Genomic DNA, 18,931 nt, shown 5'->3' with positions numbered 1-18,931 from the left:
TGTTAATTTAATGAAGAGTTACTAAATACCCCACATGTCAGTTGTAGCACGAGACAAAGAGACAAATATACAATCCCTATCTTTAGTCTGTTGGAGCCCTGGTGGCACAGTGGCTAAGAGCCTGGCTGTTAACAGAAAGGTCGGCAGTTCAAATCCACCAGTCACTCCTTGGAAACCCTATGGGGCAGTTCTACTCTGTCCTATAGGGTCGCTATGAGTCAGAATCAATTTGATGGCAATGGATACCTTTAGTCCATTAAAGGTAAAAAAAAATTAAAGGTAGCCAAAAAATATACAGTGATAGAATTATAATGAAGACAAAGTGCTGAGATGTGCAAAGGAAGGGAAAAAAGTCAAAGAAAGATTCATGGAGAACGCAATATTTGAGTTGGGTCCTAAAGGATAAAAAAAAAACAACCCAGTGCCATCGAGTCGATTCCGACTCACAGCGACCCTATAGGACACAGTAAAACTGCCCCATAAAGAGGATGTCAATAAGCAGATAAAAGTTAAGGAATAAGCACCTAGGGGGAGAATAAGGTCTCCCAGATAGAAGAAATAGAATAGCAAGAATAAAGGACACAAAAACAAAAAACCAGGATATTTCTGAGAATTGCTGGAATAGGAAGATCATGAAATGGGTTAAATGATTTTAAAAAAAGGAAAGACTGGAATCGGAGAGCAGAAAGCCTTTACTGGCAGGCTAAAGAATCCACAGGTACAAAATTAAAGAAAAATTATGCAAGTTCACAGCAAGGAAAGCTGATTCCACTTTAGAGAGGCAAACGGATGAACAAACCATCGCTCTTATGATTTTCAATCCTGGAAAGGATTCAGTGTGAGTAAGCAAGTGTTGACTGGCTCAGCTAAAATTCTAACCATGTTTAACATCCATTTATATAACAGAGACCTTCTTGGACAGGAAATACACAAATAAATGTAACCTTCTGAAGAAATAACCCAGAATTTTCCTGCAGAAACCACCTCTACTAGCTTCCTAGCTCATGTTTCATCTTTCCAGTCCCATAGCTTCAGTTAAAACCATTTCTCCTTCTTTGTGCTCTCCTGGTCTAGTATCCGTCATAGCTGGCAGGGAAAGCATAACTTTTGGACTAAAAAAAAAAAAAAAAAAAAAACCCAACTTTTAGACTACTGTACGGAATTACCCAATGTGCCATTACATATTAGCACGTGTGATCAAAAGCTGATTGTATCCAACATGTCCCTGAAGACTCTTTTGCTAAAGAAACAACAGCTGACATTTTAAACCTGAGAATCCATTTAAGTAAGCTAACTATTTAATACTTATCGCCCATACCACGACATTCTGAGAATGAAAGGGGTTGCTAAAAATAATTAACAGAGGGAAATCAACCTACAACAGGCATAAACTGGGACTGTTCCAGTTAAATTGGATGTAAGGTCATCCTACACTTCCGTAAACCATTTTTTTCCATTCCCAGTATTCTCCATGATTTAATTATCTTCCCCTTACTGTCTCAAATGTAATCTGCTAAAACCCAGATGCCTCTCCGATCAATCCCTTCTTTTCCATTGCCCCTGTCCTGAACAGGAAACCCTGATGGCATAGTGGTTAAGTGCTACGGCTGCTAACCAAAGGGTCGGCAGTTCGAATCCGCCAGGCACTCCTTGGAAACTCTATGGGGCAGTTCTACTCTGTTCTCTAGGGTCACTATGAGTCGGAATTGACTCGACGGCACTGGGTTTGGGTTTGTCCCGAACATGATCTCTTCTTCTATTACATGCCCCTGCTCCTCCAGCCATTTCTTTCCCACTGCTGTCACTTCCTAAAACACAGATCTGACACTTTTCTTACAGAATACATACCTGCAGACACCTCAGTGTCTCTTGTATTACCTACAGAATGGATGTCTTAGCATAGCCCATGATCTTCCTCTAACCTACCTTTCCAGTTTATTTCCTACTGTTGTATCCCTCCTCCCCCTCCTCATCTCCACACTACAAACCAGTGGTTCTTAACCGGGCTGGAAATTCAGTGGAGCATCTTAAGAATACCGAGCCTGGGCCCATTCCCAGGAATTCTGTTTCAGCTGGTCTGAGAGGGCCAGATTGGGCATCACACTAATTTTTAAAGCTCTTTAGGTGACTCTAATGTGCGGCAAGTCATGGCCACTGGTCCAGACAAACTCGGGACCTGGCCATTACACAGGCTGCCAGTGCACACCTGTACTTAACACTCACTACTCAGCCTGCTTCCTTCTGCCTGAAACACCCCCGCTCCCGCCAGAAAATTCTCAGCTTCAGGGTCTTCAAACATAAAAAGTAGTTAACAGTTCCGTCCTCATAGGGGTGATGTACTGGATTAAATAATTCATATAAAGTGCTCTGCTTTCAGGGTTGGCACCATAAAGGGAGCTGGATTAAGTCCTGGCATCATAATAAAACACCAGTTGCCATCCAGTTGATTTGGACTCATGGCAACCCAATGTGTGTCAGAGCAGAACTGTGCTCTACAGGGTTATCAATGGATGATTTTTTGGAAGTAGATTGCCAGGCCTTTCTTCCAAGCTGCCTCTGGGTAGACTTGAACCTCCAACCTTTCAATTAGCAGCTGAGCGTCTTAACCATCTGCACCACCCTGGGACTCCAGCATTCATTAATAAGACTCCCTATGTAGAAAAGAGACTCTTGCAGCAACATGAGGACTTGACTGAAGTGAGGGAAGGTGCAGGCACTCTGGCAGAATTATGAGCTACAGTAACCAAACCCAAACTAAGGAAGAACACAAAACTGCAAGAAAAGGACAGGATAAATGAAATCTATTAGGGAAATAAAGTCAAAAGAACCTAACAATATATTGGAAATTGGATATTAGAGGAGGAAAAGCTAAAAATAGCTGTTTTGAGCCAGTGCAAAAAGGAAGAGAGAAGTACTACCATGAGATATAAGTAACGTCTGAAGAGGAGCAGGTCTGGAACGGATGAAGCCTTCATTTTAAATGCTGTCTCTGAGGAAATACCACCAGATATTCCTGTGAGGATGTCTAGCAGATAGCTGAACAAATGAAACTAGAGCTCAGGAAAGAAGCCAGGCTGGGCCACTGTACTCAAAATCTCTGCATTCTGAAATCCTCCTTCCCAACAAATTCTGCCTTCTTTCCTCCATCACTTCCACTTCCCCACTTCTGCAGAGTCTTCTACCATCTCTGGTAGCGTAGTGGTTTAAGAGCTAAGGCTACTAACCAAAAGGTCAGCAGTTTGAAGCCACTAGACACTCCTTGGAAACCCTATGGAGCAGTTCCACTCTGTCCTATCCGGTCGTTATGAGTCAGAATCAACTCAAGGGCAACAGCTTAGATCAGAGACCTCAAGCTGGCAGCCCACATACATTATTTGACCCAACGAATGTTTTGAAAAAAAATTCTGAATTACAGTAATCAACATTTTAAAATTATGAGATTTCACATAAGTTTTTACTTTCAGCCCCTCTTTAAAATACCTGAGGAAAAAAAAAGAGACCACATTATCACAAGGAAACAAAACCCAAAAACCAAATCCACCACTGTCAAATCGATTTCGACTCACAGCGACCAGCTAAATACCAGTTGATACTTTCAGACAGGGAAGGGGCTTGGCTGGCCTCTAGAGACTTTTGAGTGTGGGACCTCTCAGAGTCAGCTTGTTTTTTCTCTTCGTCCTCGTAGTCCATCAGTCACTTCCAGCCTCACCTGTCTCCCTAGCTATAACTACCCCAGACACCCAAGGGCAATTTGGTTTTGTTTTCTGTATTCCATGTGTTTCTGGTGGCACGATGGTTAAGCGTTCAGCTACTCGAAGGCTGGAAGTGTGAACCCATTCAGACTCCATGAGAGAAAGACCTGGCAATCTGCTCCTATAAAGATTACAGCCTGGGAAACCCTAAGTGGCAGTTTTACTCTGTCACACGGGGTTACTATGAGTTGAAATCGACTCGAGGGCACCTAACAACAGCATTCCAATCATGGAGTCCCTGGGTGGTGCAAACAGTAACGCACTCAGGTGCTAACCAAATGATTGGAGGTTCAAGTCCACCCAGAGGTACCTCAGAAGAAAGGCCTGGTAATTAAAAAAAAAAAAAAAAAAAAAAACCAAGCATTGGAAAACCCTGTGAAGTACAGTTCTAGTCCTACACACATGGGGTTGCCATGAGTTGGAATCAACTCAATGGTAACTGGTTTGGTTTTTTTGGTTTATTCCAATCATACAAATAGTTGAGTACCAGGCACAGAGCTGGAGAAACAAAGTTGAAAGATATGCACTTTCTGCCCTGTCCTTGTCAGCCTCATCTCCAGCCAAACTGGTATCTTCTCAATTTCATGAGCCACGCATGCTTTCTCCACTTCAGGGCCTTTTCACAAGCAGTTCCCTCTGCCCCCAAAGCTAAACCCAAACCTCTTTCTTTTACTCCTTCAAGTCTCAAATAACATTTCCTCAGAGAGGCCTTCCCAAATTCCCCATGGTTAAGTTAGGATGATCCCCTTTCACACGTTCCCATACCTCTCTCCCCCTTCTACTTAGCTGCACTCGACAGTCTTGTACTTTCTCTATGTCTATCTCTCCCAATCCCCAAATCAGTAAACTGAGAGCAGGCACTGTTTTATCATTGAATCCCCAGCACCCAGCACAGCTAGTGAAGTACTTCCATAAAACTTTCATTAGATCTCCTAGGCACGTGTTCTTCCAACATGCCCACCCTGTCAGCTTCCCAATTCACTTTTCCCACTCCTGTTTCCACAATGGAAAAGAACAGGCTACCGCCTACCCTCTTGTTAAACTTAAAATGGTTTTAAGCAGGAGTGACAGATCAAGTTCGCATTTTAAAAGATTACATTGACTAGAGGGTGGAGGGAAGGAAAAAGGGGAGGATGCGAGAGTTCTGTTAGACTATCTCAGTATACTGCTATTCATTCCAGTTCTAGAAGAACTGGGGTTCTACACATCTAGCTGCGATTTTCTCTGTTGCCATATTTCACCGCACTCTCCGCGCCCTCCATATGTAAACAGGCATATTGCAGCGAAACCTCCGGGCCCAGCTGCCCTCCTAGCGACCCGTTCAGTAACGCCTGCTCCTTCCCACTGTGAGACCCCAGGACCCCAAACTCCCAAACACTCTCCCAGTTGAGTCCAGTGGACATAACTCGGCGCAGCCATACCCGAGCTCGCACCCGGGCCACTCCAGGGTCAATGGTTCTTTGGCGGACCAAGAAGAGGACCAAATCAGGAGAGAAGCAAAGGAAAAGAGGATAGTTAAGACAGGAGGAATGGAAAGGAGGAGAAAGCCTGAAATGCCACGGCGGGCCAGGGAACCGGGAACAAGGAACTGGGAACGAGGTTTACCGAAGAGAATCCTCGAACAATCCTACTACAGCTTCCCTCAGCGCCTCAACTACCGGCTTAAAGGAGCACGCCACCTGCGCGACGACGAACACGCATTATTCCTGCGACCAGCTTTGGAGCTCGCATGCTGCATTTACCCAGGCCGGCCAATCAGCACAGTGAAACCTTCAATCAGGACGGTCACGCTCTGACTGGCCAATGAAATTTGAAGGCTCTGCCTTCCATGCTTAGCTCTGATTGGCCTAGAGTCCCGGAAGAGGCGTTAACCAACGGAAGGCAGTGGCAAGATGGCTTCCCTAGATCGGGTGAAGGTGCTGGTGTTGGGGGACTCAGGTGAGTGGTTCAGACCCATCTCTGGGGCTCCCGACACTTTTGAGTTATCTGATAACCGTCCCTCTTCACTGTTAACCCCCCAACTTCCTGGCTCTTCGGCCCGTGGATGAAGTAGTTCTCAAAGCCTAAAGACTACATTTCCCAGAGGACTTTGCTCCGTTTGACTGTCTCCCGGGGTACGCTAGTTTAGAGCGTATTATCGATTCTTTTGTTTTGAAAGATACCAGATCTTGAGTATTGTACGGAAATTAGTACAAGCATGACCTCAAGGTACTCAGAACCCTATTCCAAGCGCTTTGCATATATTAACTGATTTAATCCTGAGAACAGCCCTATTAGTCCATTTTACAGATAGGAAAGTAAGGCAGAGAGATGTAAACGGCAAACTGGATTGAACGCCAAGCTATATTATGAAATGAAATATACGGTGGCCCTCCTGTTTTACTCTCAACGAGGCTTCTTGATTTCTTGTTCTAGTTTTTTCTTAATTGAAAACCTATTGTGTGCTGTTGTCGTTAGGTGCCGTCGAGTCTGCTCCGACTCATAGCGACCCTATGCACAATAGAAAGAAACACTGCCCGGTCCTGTGCCATCTTCACAATCGTTGTTAAGCTTGAACCCATTGTTGCAGCCACCTTGTCAATCCCTCTAATTGAGGGTCTTCCTCTATTTTGCTGACCCTCTACCAAGTATGATGTCCTTCTGCGGGGGCTGATCCCTCCTGTGTGCTAGGTTGTGAATAATAGAGAAATTAAGATAAAGGCCACATTTTGATGTAGCTAGGACTTAGTGGTGAGCCCAGATTTAATCTTAATATTAAAATTCTTTTGACACCTTGGACATTTGAGAACTAAAATTGAAGTCTGCATCCCGTCCCCCACCTCAGCTTTTCTTCACCACAACTCCTAGTCCCATACTCCTTAAGAACTTGGAAAAAATGCTTATCTTGTGTTTCCTAGATGTGCTTTTCTGAAGTTGACCTTTTGTGTGTGTGCTGTGAGTAAAGACACTGCCAGATGCTTGGAGGTAGAGAGGACATACCTCAAAGAGCTTGAAAACTAGTCTTACAGAAACTCTATATAGATTTGGAGGTGGGGGAAACGTTTTCACATTGCCTGAAGATTATTTGCATTGTCAGATATTTTACAGAGAGCATTCAATACTCCCCTAAGAAAGTTCCGGTAGGAAATTCTATGAGAATAAACCAATTTATGTCAGCTCCAGTTCTTCATGAAACTTTGAAGTAGTACTGAAGTTAATTTAATAGAGTGGCTTCATTTTCACAGATGAAGAAGGTAATGACATGAAGGGGCCCTGGCAAGAGTGTCACCACATTGGATTTAGGACTGCAATACAGAGCTGTTGGCAACAGTTCTGCATGACGTGTGAAGAACGGTGTTGTCTCTGTAGTCTGTATTTCTCTCTTTCTATTGCATCTAAAGAATCCTTCATGTTAAATACTGTTGAAACTAGTAGGTTGATTTTTTTTTTTTTAATACTTAAGTGCCAACTACATACCAGGCACTGTATTAGGTGCTAGAGTTTTAACTGTGAAATCAATGAAATACATTAACAGGGGTAGATTATATGCTGTGTAAAATGTGGAAAAGTAACCAGGCAATTAGTATGCTTTTTTTTCCCTGTCATAGTTTAGCTGAAAAACAGAAGACACAGCCTTGCCCACCAGGAAAGTGTTTAATCTTGTCACACATTCACTAACGTTAGACTACATGTGCAGAGTCAGTTATTGCCTTCATCAGTTCCCTTTTAACTGCAGTTTCCTATCTGACAGGTTAGAATATACCATTTATACTTTATCTGCCTTTGTATTCAAACTTCAAAGTTTATTTTTGAATAAAGGCTTATTCCCCCCATAAAATTTTGAGGATTTCACAAGCATATAAAGGAATGACTTGGAATTTAGAGACTTGCTTTGTACCCTATAGAGATATTTGATAATTTAGTAAAGTATCTTGAAAATCTCACCAACACATACATACTGTATTCTCTTTCTTCTTTCAGAGGTTCAGGGTGATTTTAATATATGACACCTACATTTGGAGCTGGCATCTATTTAATTATTTTTGGTTCTTTTTTTCTTGCCAGCAAGTTTAGTTCATTCTTTCGATCTACTTTAGTTCAAATCAGAACCTTCCAAATTTTTTAAAGAAATAAATAGTTGGCTACTGTTCCTAGCACTTCAACTGTTCTTACTATTTAGAGTTTTATCTAGTGTTAACTAAGATTTACCCACCAAAGCAGTTAATTTATGGAGAGCTATACGGTATTGCTGCAGAGAAATATTTACCCTGACACAATTAAGCAAAAACTAGAAGCTCAAGCCTTTTATTGAGCTGATAACTAAATGCCCAGATATGTGGCTCCAATATGAACAATATACCCTATAAAGTTTGTGAATATCAGTTGTAATGCAGTAAATACAAAGGCAAAGCTAGGCTTTTGAGTACTCAAAAATCTTAAATGTCTGTATGTAAATAAATAAATAAATAGGATAAAAGGAAACCTGGGAAAATGTTTGATTCCTTTACATGAGAGATAATGTCTCTAATATATATAAAAAAATATATATATAGATCATACAAATTGGCAGGAAGACTAAAACCTAGTAGATAAATGGGCAGAACACATCAGCAGATAATTCATTAAAGAGGAAAAACCACTGATTAGCAAAGATGAACAAAAACATATCTTTACCGGAACGTAAAGAAATGCAGACTAAAACAAGATGTCACTTCTTTTTCTCTCATCAAATTAACAGAGTTGAAAAAGCAACTACGTGACACTGCTGAGGTGGAACAAGACACGCAGCCTCCTGTGGCTAGTGGCAGCAACCAGATGGAAAGTGTTTGTCAGGATACATCAAGAACTTTAAATGTTCATTTCCTTTTACTCTTAAATTCACTTCTGGGGAGATATACGCAGAAATCTAATTTTAAACAAAAGTTTAAGCAGCAAAGATTTTCTGAGGATAGTGAAAAGTTCAAACAACCCTAAGTGTCTAATAATAAGGGAGTAGTTAAGTAAATTATTATGTCTACTTTCTGAAATACTATGGAGACATAAAAAATGTTTATAAAGATTTTGTAATAACATGGAAAAATGTAGTCACTAAGTAAATACTAATTAAGACCCTGTTCTGAGTACTGGAGATAAAAAGATGAGTAAAACAGCCACAAACCCCAAAAAGCTTAAAACTGAACAGAGTGAATAAAACCTATAAACAAACAAATGATATGTTTTAAGTGCTCTGTAGGAAAACATACAGGGTACAATGAAGACTCAGGATGTTGTGCTCAGCTCTACCTGTGTGGAGTCAGAAAAGACCACAATTGCAATAATACTGAGTCTTGAAAGATTAATTCACCAGGCCGATGGGGACAGGGAGTAGAATATTCCAGACAGAACAAGCTGTGTAAACGAAGTCTTAAAATGTTTTTATTTTATTTTGTTTATTATCGTGGTAAGTATACATGTAACAAAATATCTGACATTTCAGCAGTCTTCACGTACAATTCAGTGACAGGAATTACATTCATGCGATGCTGTTGTTTTAAGTACGCACTGTATGTATGACCACAATAACATGTTTATAGAAAAACCCTGGTTATGGGATTAGATAAACCTACACAGTAGTGGTCTTCAGGTGCTTTTGTCTTCGAGAAGACATAAGTGTCTTCTAGATTTTTTTGTAAATATAACTTTTTATAAAAATAAACATAAGCAAAAGGTCGATACTTGATAGCGCACATCAGAGGTGATCTAACTCTTCAGTACAACTAGTGACGCATAAAGATTCACCAGCTGTGCTTGGCATGCGGCGTTCCCAGGATGCTCTTAAATGAATGACTCCACCGACAGGTGTAGGAAGAGAGTTCATTCCCTTTTCTCATCATACAAATGTCAGAATGCTGCCGTTAGCCTTAGTAACCCCTGAGCCCAGGAGGCCTGAAAGAAGATAAAATATTGTCTAAGGTAAAGGACCAGAATGTAAAAGAGGGAGTAGAATTGTCTCCACCAAGTGGTTGGCTGACTTTTTTAAATCACTATATTAGAGAACTGGAGTGTCTAAATAGGAAATCGTGAAAGGTGAACCCCTGTCATTGACAGTGCTCAAGAACAGTCTGGAAGACCATCTAACCATCTAAGACCTGTGAAAGGGACCTCTAAATTGGTATTCAGGATGGAGATTACCTCTAAGATCTATTAAGATGTTATAATTCTAAAACAGGCTAATTAGGTGAAATCATTCAAAAGGAATGGTTTAGTTTACATGAAATTTCCCTTGACCATTGGTTTTCAAAAGGAAGCCTCTAAACAAGTAGCATCAGCATCACCTGGGAACTTGTTAAAAGTGCAGCATCTTGGTCCCCACCACAGACCTGCTGAATCAGAAACTTCCCGGGTGGGAACCAGCAAGGTCTGTTTTCACAAGCCCTCCAGGTGATTCTGCTGCATGCTGAATTTGAGGACCATTTCCCTCGACCATCTTTTTCACCTTGTTCATAAGGTTTATTGTATTGTTGATACAGTTTGAACACCCTTTTAACAGCCATGCTTTACGTCTCATTATTTTTGCACATTTCCTATCTTATTCATGCCAGAATAGATTTCAAGCATGCCTCTTACACTTACCTGAATAGAGTGTTGTATCTTTTACAGGTGTTGGCAAATCTTCACTAGTTCATCTCTTATGCCAAAATCAAGTGCTGGGAAATCCATCGTGGACTGTGGGCTGCTCAGTGGATGTCAGAGTATGTGCCTTTTATGTTTTGGTTTTTCAATAGTTATATTAAAGATGGTGATAAACCAAAAAAGTCCAAATCTGTTGCCACGGAGTCAGTTCTGACTCATAGCGACCCTAGAGGACAGAGTAGAACTGCCTCATAGAGTGTCCAAGGAATGCCTGGTGGTTTTGAACTGCTGACCTTTTGTTTAGCAGCCTCAGCACTTACCTGCTACACCACCAGGTTTTCCAAGATGGTGATAGTGCCTTCAGATTGTATGATCAAATTATAGTACTGTAAACAAGACTAAGTAATAACATTAAACCAAACCCTGTTGCCATGGAGTCAATTCCAACTCATAGTGACCCCATAAGATAGAGTAGAACTGCCCCATACATAGGGTTTCCAAGGAGCAGCTGGTGGATTCGAACCGCTGACCTTTTGGTTAGCAACTTGAGCACTTAACCACTGTGCTACCTTATTAATCACCTGCTCTGTACCAGGCACTATGTTAAATCCTTTACACGTCTGTCTATTTAATCTTTTCCAAACTGTGAGATATAGTACAGAAACTTAAGGCATAGGGAAGTAAAGTAACTTGACCAGATTCACTCAGGTCATAAGAAGCAGAGCCAAGGTTTGAACTCAGTGTATTCCCAGAGACATCAGTTTTAATTACTGTGATGTATATCTAGAGTTCAGTTAAGCTATGCCTGGAAATACAGTGTCAAGGCAAAAGCTTTTGGAGCCTCACGTCTAGGTCATCTGTTCCATTTCATATTTAGGAAGGCGCAGGTGAAGTTTCCACTACATTAAATATCTTCCCAGATGTTGTTGGTCTTTTCTGATCTTGGCTAGTTCAGAGCAAGTCTTTCTTCTGCTGACACAGCTCTCTCCTTGGAGTTAAAAAACAAAGAAGTAGGAATAGTAGTTAAGACGGCACTGGGAAACTGATAGTTACTTCTTTTCAGTTCTTTGAAGCCATTTGTAAAATGGTGGGAGTAGTGATAGTAGTAGCATCATCACAGCCCATCTGACTTCAGGGGGCATAATGTGAACCAAGATCGGCCCAAGGCTGATCCCTGGGAGGTAGATGCCAGGCATACCTCCACTCTCTAACATTTTACCAGCTCTGACCCCAGCCGTCCCTCCCATGGCACTCTCCACTTCTCTTGTGTATTCAATAACCCATTGCAGTAACCACACAGAACTCAGAGACAATAGTTAGAGTTAAGTGGTTGATTAAGGCAGTGACAGCCTTAATGGCACAGTGCCTAAGAGCTCAGCTTGTAATCAGAAGGTCGGCAATTCACATCTACCAGCCGCTCCCCAGAAACCCTATGGGGCAGTTCTACTCAGTTCTGTAGGGTCTCTCTGAGTTGGAATCGACTCGATGGCAATGGTTTGGTTTGTTTTTTGGTATAAAAAAAAAAATAGGTAATGTAAATTCCCCAGCATCTGAATGTGGCACAGGCCTGAGATTCCCGTTTCTTGTGGACGTTTTATTCACTCTCTACCACTCCCCACCCAAGGTTCTTGACATGCAGCACGTTTTTGCTGCTTTTCTGAGCCACTGGACAAAGTTTTTCCTACTCTGTCTTTGGCTGACTGGGCAGCCCACCAAGGATTTCCTGAAGAGAACTGCAGGCTAGTTGTTATCACTCATCCACATACACCTTTGCCTTAAAAGCTGGAAAAGAGATCTGCTCTTCCTAGATGGGCACTGAAACTCCAGATACCGGCCACTGGAGCCGTATCTGAATCTGGGCCAGTTCCCACTTTGCACTCTGATTTTAAGTTCTTTCTTCATTTCAAGAATCTAGGAATTTCCCTTTCTTTCTTTGAGCTTGACTTCTTTTTTCTTTCTCTCTTTTTTTTTCCCCCCACACTTTTCCAGCATTTCCATGAGTTTGACGTAGGAGGGGACCTGTCTGTATCATTTCAGCCCATCAGAATGCCCAAAGTCCTAGATATAGAAGAGAAACAAATCCTAGATAATGAGTTCAAAGGCAACTTTACTTAGGTTTGGGAGAACCCATAGTTCTGGACACAACTTCCCCTTGGACTTTTCTAGATCTCTTTCTGTGAGAGAGCGTGATATATCGAAAAGAATCTTAGATTTGAACCTCTAAATCCTAGGTCAGCCCCCATATTGCCTTTTGCTTATTAAAGAATAAGTTTTTTTTTTTTTTTTAGTCAACTTTACCTCTGTGAGCCTTTTATTTCATCTACTTGCGTACAGGTTATTGAGAGGACCAGAGAAGCTTTACAGTCTGGAGCTGAAATTGAACTTTGGTTCAGATTTCTGCACCCCTCACCCCCCCATCTCTGCCCTGGCCTTTAGTCCCATCCCTACCCAGAGCCTAGTCTACTCATGTTACTTACCTTTTCCTTTATTTTTTTTTCCTTGTCTCGTTGTATTGGCTAAAACCTCCAGTACAATATTGAACAGAGGTAGTAATGGGAAATTTAATTTGTCTCATTCCCAGTCTTAGGGGAAATTTTCAATATAATGGAGCCCCTGTGTGGCAGAAATGGTTAAGTGCTCAGCTATGAACCAAAAGGTTGGTGGTTTGAACTCACTTAGAGTCACCTAGAAAAAAGGCCGAATGATCTGCTTCTGAAAGCTCACAGCCATGAAAACGCTGTGGAGTACAATTCTATTCTGAAACCATGGGGTCACCGTGAGTTAAAATAACAACAACATGCTTTGTCAGATCATACCTTCTCCTCCCTTATCAACTATCTCATCATCCAACATTTCACATTTACAACAGTAGTAAAAAATCCACTATCCGACTGTTTTGCACATTAACGATATACATCTGGCAGTAATGAATGCCACGGTGCTAGATAAGAGTAGCATTGGCTGTGATGGCTAAGGTTATGTGTCAGCTTGGCTGGGCCATGATTGTCAGTGCTTTGGCAGGTATGTAATGATGTGGTCATCATCCATTTTGTAATCTGACGCAATCATCTTCCATTTTGTGTAACAGCGATTTTGCATAACGACCTGGTCTTTGGAACCTAACCATGTCAGTGAGGAGAGGGTATAAAGGAATTCTCTTCTATTTCTGTTTTGATGAGATTTTGTGTCATGAATGGGTGTTGAGTTTTATCAGTTGCTTTTTAATGATAATCGTGATTTTCCTGCTTCATTCTGTTACTCTGGTAAATTATGTTGATTGATTTCTAACTGTTAAGCCAATCTTGCATTCCTGGAATAAATCCAATATGGTCTTGATGTATTAGTCTTTTCATATATCAATAGATTCAGTTTGCTAACTTTTTTTTTTCTTCACATATTTAAATGTAAATTCATGAAAAAGATTGGCTTATTTTCCTTTCTTATAATCTTCTTGTAGGTTTTGGGTATCGGGGTTATGCTACCCTCATAAAATAAGTGGGAAAGTATTTTCTCTGTGTCTGTTCTCTGGAAGAGCTTGTTTGAGATTGGTTTTATTTCTTCCTTAGCTATTTGAAAGAATTCATAGGTGAAACCATCTGTACCTAAGCTTTTCTTAGTGGGAAATTTTTAAATAACATTCAGTTTCAGTAATAAATAGAAAATATTTCTGTACTTCTTGTGTCAGCTTTGGTAGCTTTTGTTTTTGAAACAATTTGTTAGTTTCATGTGAATTGTCAAATTTATTATCAATAAATTTGTTTTCATATCTTATTATCTTTCAATATCTGTAGTATCTGAAATAATACTACCTTTTTCAGTCGTGGTATCAGTAATTTGTAGCTTTTCTCTTATTTTCTTGATCAGTCTTTCCAGATCCTCTCAAGAACCAGCTTTTGGCTTTCTTGTTTTTTTTATATGTTTATTTTCTATTTCATTAATTTCTGCTTTTACCTTCACTGTGTGCATACTTTCTTTGGGTTTAATATTGCTATGTTTTTTCTAATTTCTTAAAATGGGCAGTTGTTTGATTTATTTTCTCAGGCATTCTTTAGAGCTCTAAGGTCTAAATTTCTGTCTAATCAGAGCTACATCCCTGACATTTCAGTTATTACTATTTAGCTCAAAATATTGTCTGATTTCCATTGTAATTTCTTCTTTGACTCATGGGTTATTTAGAAGTCTACTGCTTCATTTCCAAGAATGGTATCTTTTAACTATTGATTTCTTGCTTAATTTCCTTGTGCTCGGAGAGCATACACTGTATGATTTCATCCTTTGAAATTTGTCTTATGTCCCATTACACTGTCAGTTTGGGTAAATACTCCATGCGCAGCTGAAAAGAATGTGTATTCTGTAATTTATTGGATGCAGCATTCTAAATAGGTCAAGTTTGTTCGTGATTTTGTTCAAATCTTAGGTCAAGTTTGTTCACCATTTTGTTCAAATATTTTCTTTACTAATGTTTTTGGCTGTTTACTTCACCAGTTGTTAAGAAATGAGTATTATAATCTTCAATTATAAGTGTGGACTTGACTGTTCCTTATTTTACTTGTGTCAGCTTTTTCATCTATATATTTTGAGGTTATATTATTAGGTTTATACTAATTTTAAAATATTTAAACTTTCTGAAGGAGTTAACATTTTATCACTGTGATATGTTTCTCTGTATATCTGGTAATACATCTTATCTGAAAGTCTATTTTGTCTTATATTAACATAGTTACATCAACTTATCTGTGTTAGTGTTTGCATGGTGTATCCTCTTTCCACCTTTTAACTGTCACGCTTTCTGTGTCCTTATGTTTAAGGTGTGTCTCTCATAAAGAGAAGATAGTTAGATTTTTTTTATTCATAATTAGTCTACGGATCTTAGTCTTTTAGTTTGATATTTGGGCTTGCCGTAAACCGGATATTGTGGTTCAGAGCTGTGCATGTTGCCCAGGAATCTGTATTTTATGGAGCACCTAAGATGATTCTGGTGTATTTGGATAGCACTTTGAGGAATACTGGGTCAGGCGTGGAATGAGTTTTCCAGGTGGATACAGAAGTAGTTAATGCAAGACCTGCAACAGAGGGGCAAGACTGAGAGCAGATGCTGACAGGAGGCTGGTAGGTGTCAACAACAAGGCAGATGGGGAAGGGAGGATAGCTAGGTGTTCCCAAGCCTCAGAAAAACATGGGGTTTTCTTATAATCCTTTGATAATGTACTAGAAATAGCTTTAGATGATAAGCAAGGCATTTCTTGTTTCTCAACCCCAAACTAGTCAGAATGTAGAAGAATGAACAGTATCCATCTGAGAGGGGACAGGAGAAGTTGTATCTTCAGGGTGGAGGCAGGTGTCAGTTAATAGAATGCGGCTAAGGCTAGGGCGTGATGAGATTTTGGAACCATGGAGTACTGTTCCAGGAGGAGAGTGGGAAAATTTGGAGAAAGGGATCAACTGGAGGTTGAATGATGGGTGGACGGAGGAAGCAGAAAGCAGTTTGTGGGCAAAAATATGAGATACCAATTAAAGGCCCAATATGTATGATAACCAAAGATACACTTGGACTTGACGTGTTGCCGTCGAGTTGATTCTGACCCATAGCGACCCAAAGGACAGAGTAGAACTGCCCCCATAGGGTTTCCAAGGAGCCCCTGATGGATTTGAACTGCTTACCTTTTGGTTAACGGCATAGCTCTTAACCACTACACCACCAGGGTTTCCAACCAAAGATAACTGGGATATAAAGTGTCTTGGGGTAGCTGGTGTCAAAATTCCCAAAAGCAGCTTTGTTCTGACAGTCCCCTGTGTATGAGGGTGGAGATTTGGTTGTGTCTGTAAGGACTTCAGCACAAGTCTCAGTGACTAGGACAACATGAGATAAGTTAGTTCTCAAGATTCTTACCAAGTTTTAGAAGTAACAGCAGCATTCCCCTTTGGAAACCTCTGCTTTTGGAGAAAGTAGAGTTGCTTTGAGTCAGCTTATACTGGACTGTTTGCAGATGTTTACATTTGCTCTGTACTTAAAAGGAACACTGGGAAGGGCATAAAACTGCCCACAAGGAGGCTGGGATAAAAGCTACAGCAGTCAAGGCAAATGCCATGTTATGATGTGACTGACTTTACTGGAATGAGTGTGGTACTCATTGACTCCTTTAAAACCAGTCTGACCTGAATTGCATCATTATGAAAGAATGGGACATGTGGGGCTGAAAATGACCTTGCTTTTATTACTGTTCATTGTATCCTAGATTGGTTGATCTCTGTGTTCCAACTTTGGGAAGAATACTTTTCTTGAGTGACACCATAAGTAAAAGGCATTTTAAAACCATAACCTCAAGAAAAGTTGTCACAGACATGTAAATCGTTCTGACTGTTGTTATGATAAAGTGAACAGTTCTCTTTAGAAAGAATGATTAAATTTTATAAAGCTTTTACCTAAATAGCTTGAAAGAACTCTGTCTTCCACAGCAGCTTTTATATTGCAAATACAGCTTCTGTGTTACTGAAACCTGTGAGAGGGGTCTCCAGAATTGCTGTAGGTCCATAAATACGCATGGTTTCCTCGTTTAGCTCACTTCAGATCTGTTAAGAGCCAACTAAAAATAGAGTGATAAAGATGACAGTGCAATTGTTCCAAGTACTAGGTGAAGCTGATGAGTTTAATATATGTACTCGGTAACTATTCACATTTTGAATTTAGCCTTGAGTGCAGAGGTTGTTCATAACTGAACTGAAGGGGAAGGGGAGAAAAGTTTTATTTTGTGGTATTCTTCATTCTTCTAACTTCACTAGTTGAGGGTAATGGGACTAATACAACTGCATGGTCACTCTTAATTATGAAAACAAGATTTGCAGAATTTAATCTTTTCACAAATTATAAGAAAATTGACTTCGTCATTTTGTTGCTTTAATGGGGTTTTAACTCTGATTTACGCATTACGTACAATCAGTATTTATTGAATTCCTCTTTGGGCAGCATAACAGTGTACAAGCGCTACAATCAAAAAGGCGTGGTCTTTATGTCACAAAGAATATAAGATGGGATCTGGTAAGTGGGACTAGGTTTATATATGTTGGGGTGTTGTTGTTAGGTGCTGTTGAGTGGATTTCCGACTCATGGCGACCCCACGTGACAGAGTAGAACTGTCCCGTACAGATGGTCAGGTCTTTCTCCCGCAGTGCCGCTGGGTGCGTCCAAACCACCAACCTTTCTTTTGGTCAGCAGCCGAGTGCTTAACCATTGTGCCACCAGGGTTCCTCCTGGTTTGTATATATATATACACACACACTCACACTCAACAAAAAAACCCAGTGCCGTCAAGTCGATTCCGACTCATAGCGACCCTGTATACACACACATATATGGAAACCCTGGTGGCGTAGTGATTAAGTACTACGACTGCTAACCAAAAGGTTGGCAGTTCATATCCATCAAGCACTCCTTGGAAACTCTTGGGGCAGTTCTACTCTGTTCTATAGGGCCATTATGAGTTGGAATTGACTGGATGGCAATGGGTTTTTATATATATGTATATATACATTTATTGTTTAATGTGGTATTATGTATGTAGTGGACGGAAGAATGGACCTAAAACAACAATAATAACAATAGCTAACATTTTATAGTGCTTACTAGGCATTCATTTTACACACAACTCATTTAATTCCTACAACAACCCAATTGAGGCCCAGAGGAGAGGTGTGAAATGACTGGTCTAAGGTCACATCACTAGTGAGTGATGGAGTTGGGGTTCAAACCCAGGAAGTCTGGTTCAAGAGCCCGTGCTCTTAACCACTATGCTGTTCCAAAATGTTCCAGAACGGTGAGAAAAATATCCTAATGCTGCTCAGTATGGTAGCCACTAGCTTCGTGGCTAATTTTAATTTAATTTAAGATTTAGTTCCTGAGTTGAACTAGCCGCGTTGCAGGTACTTGATAGTCATATATGGCTGACGGCTACTATATTGGACATTGACATCATCGCAAAAAGTTCTACTGGACAGTGCTGTTAAAGAAAATAAATGTTATAGCAGTTGAAAAGACAACGTGAGGTGCTTGAGAAAAACGAAAAATTACACCAGCTGTTAACTGTTGAATGGTTGGCTTGGACAACTGGGTGGATGGACTATTCCCCAAGAAGGGGGATGTATTACATGTGAAAGAGGAGGAAATGATGAGTTCGTTCTGACAGGGTAGAGGGAGGTATCGGCTAGCTATCCAGCTGGAGCTGCACAGAAAGCAAGTGGAAGTGAGGTGCGGAAACTCAGGAAGGAATTCTGAGTTGGAATCATCTGCTGAGCCATGGGAGTTGTTGAGGTTTTTAGAAAGAGAAGAGCAGAGAGAGGACCTTGGGACCTTGTATAGAGAGTTGAAGGTTAAAGAGGGGTCAGGGAATGATTGGTCAAAGAAGTAGTAGGTAGCCAAGATGGTGAAATACCACAGGAGCAAAGAAGGATTCAAAGGAGGGATTGATTTTCAGTATGAAATACTGCAGAGATATAAGCATGAGAAAAAAGGGGGGGAAAAAAAACACATTGGATTTTTCAAACTGACGTTTGAAAGTACAGTGAAATACAGGTGGCAGAAACCAAATGATGCG

At 40.6% G+C, this 18,931-nt stretch overlaps 2 protein-coding genes across 3 annotated transcripts in view; one reads left to right on the top strand and one right to left on the bottom strand.

Moving 5' to 3' along the window:
- GTF2E1 (general transcription factor IIE subunit 1) overlaps positions 1-5,516 on the bottom strand; it is a 33,901-nt gene extending 28,385 nt beyond the window's left edge. The window contains exon 1 of the mRNA XM_049877483.1: positions 5,358-5,516. The gene's annotated coding sequence lies outside the window, so the exon portion shown is untranslated. The remainder of the gene's footprint in view (positions 1-5,357) is intronic.
- Positions 5,517-5,623: 107 nt separating this feature from the next.
- The window catches only part of RABL3 (RAB, member of RAS oncogene family like 3), a 42,290-nt gene continuing 28,982 nt past the window's right edge, over positions 5,624-18,931 (top strand). For both annotated transcript variants that reach the window (XM_049877518.1, XM_049877509.1), the window contains exons 1-2: positions 5,624-5,690; positions 10,371-10,462. In XM_049877518.1, the coding sequence (XP_049733475.1) occupies positions 5,645-5,690; positions 10,371-10,462 (138 nt within the window). In that variant the 5' untranslated portion in view covers positions 5,624-5,644. The remainder of the gene's footprint in view (positions 5,691-10,370; positions 10,463-18,931) is intronic.

The sequence above is a fragment of the Elephas maximus genome, chromosome 1 (assembly GCF_024166365.1).
Source record: "Elephas maximus indicus isolate mEleMax1 chromosome 1, mEleMax1 primary haplotype, whole genome shotgun sequence".
Classification (NCBI taxonomy): Eukaryota; Metazoa; Chordata; class Mammalia; order Proboscidea; family Elephantidae; genus Elephas; species Elephas maximus.
This window is presented reverse-complemented; position numbering and strand designations above follow the sequence as displayed.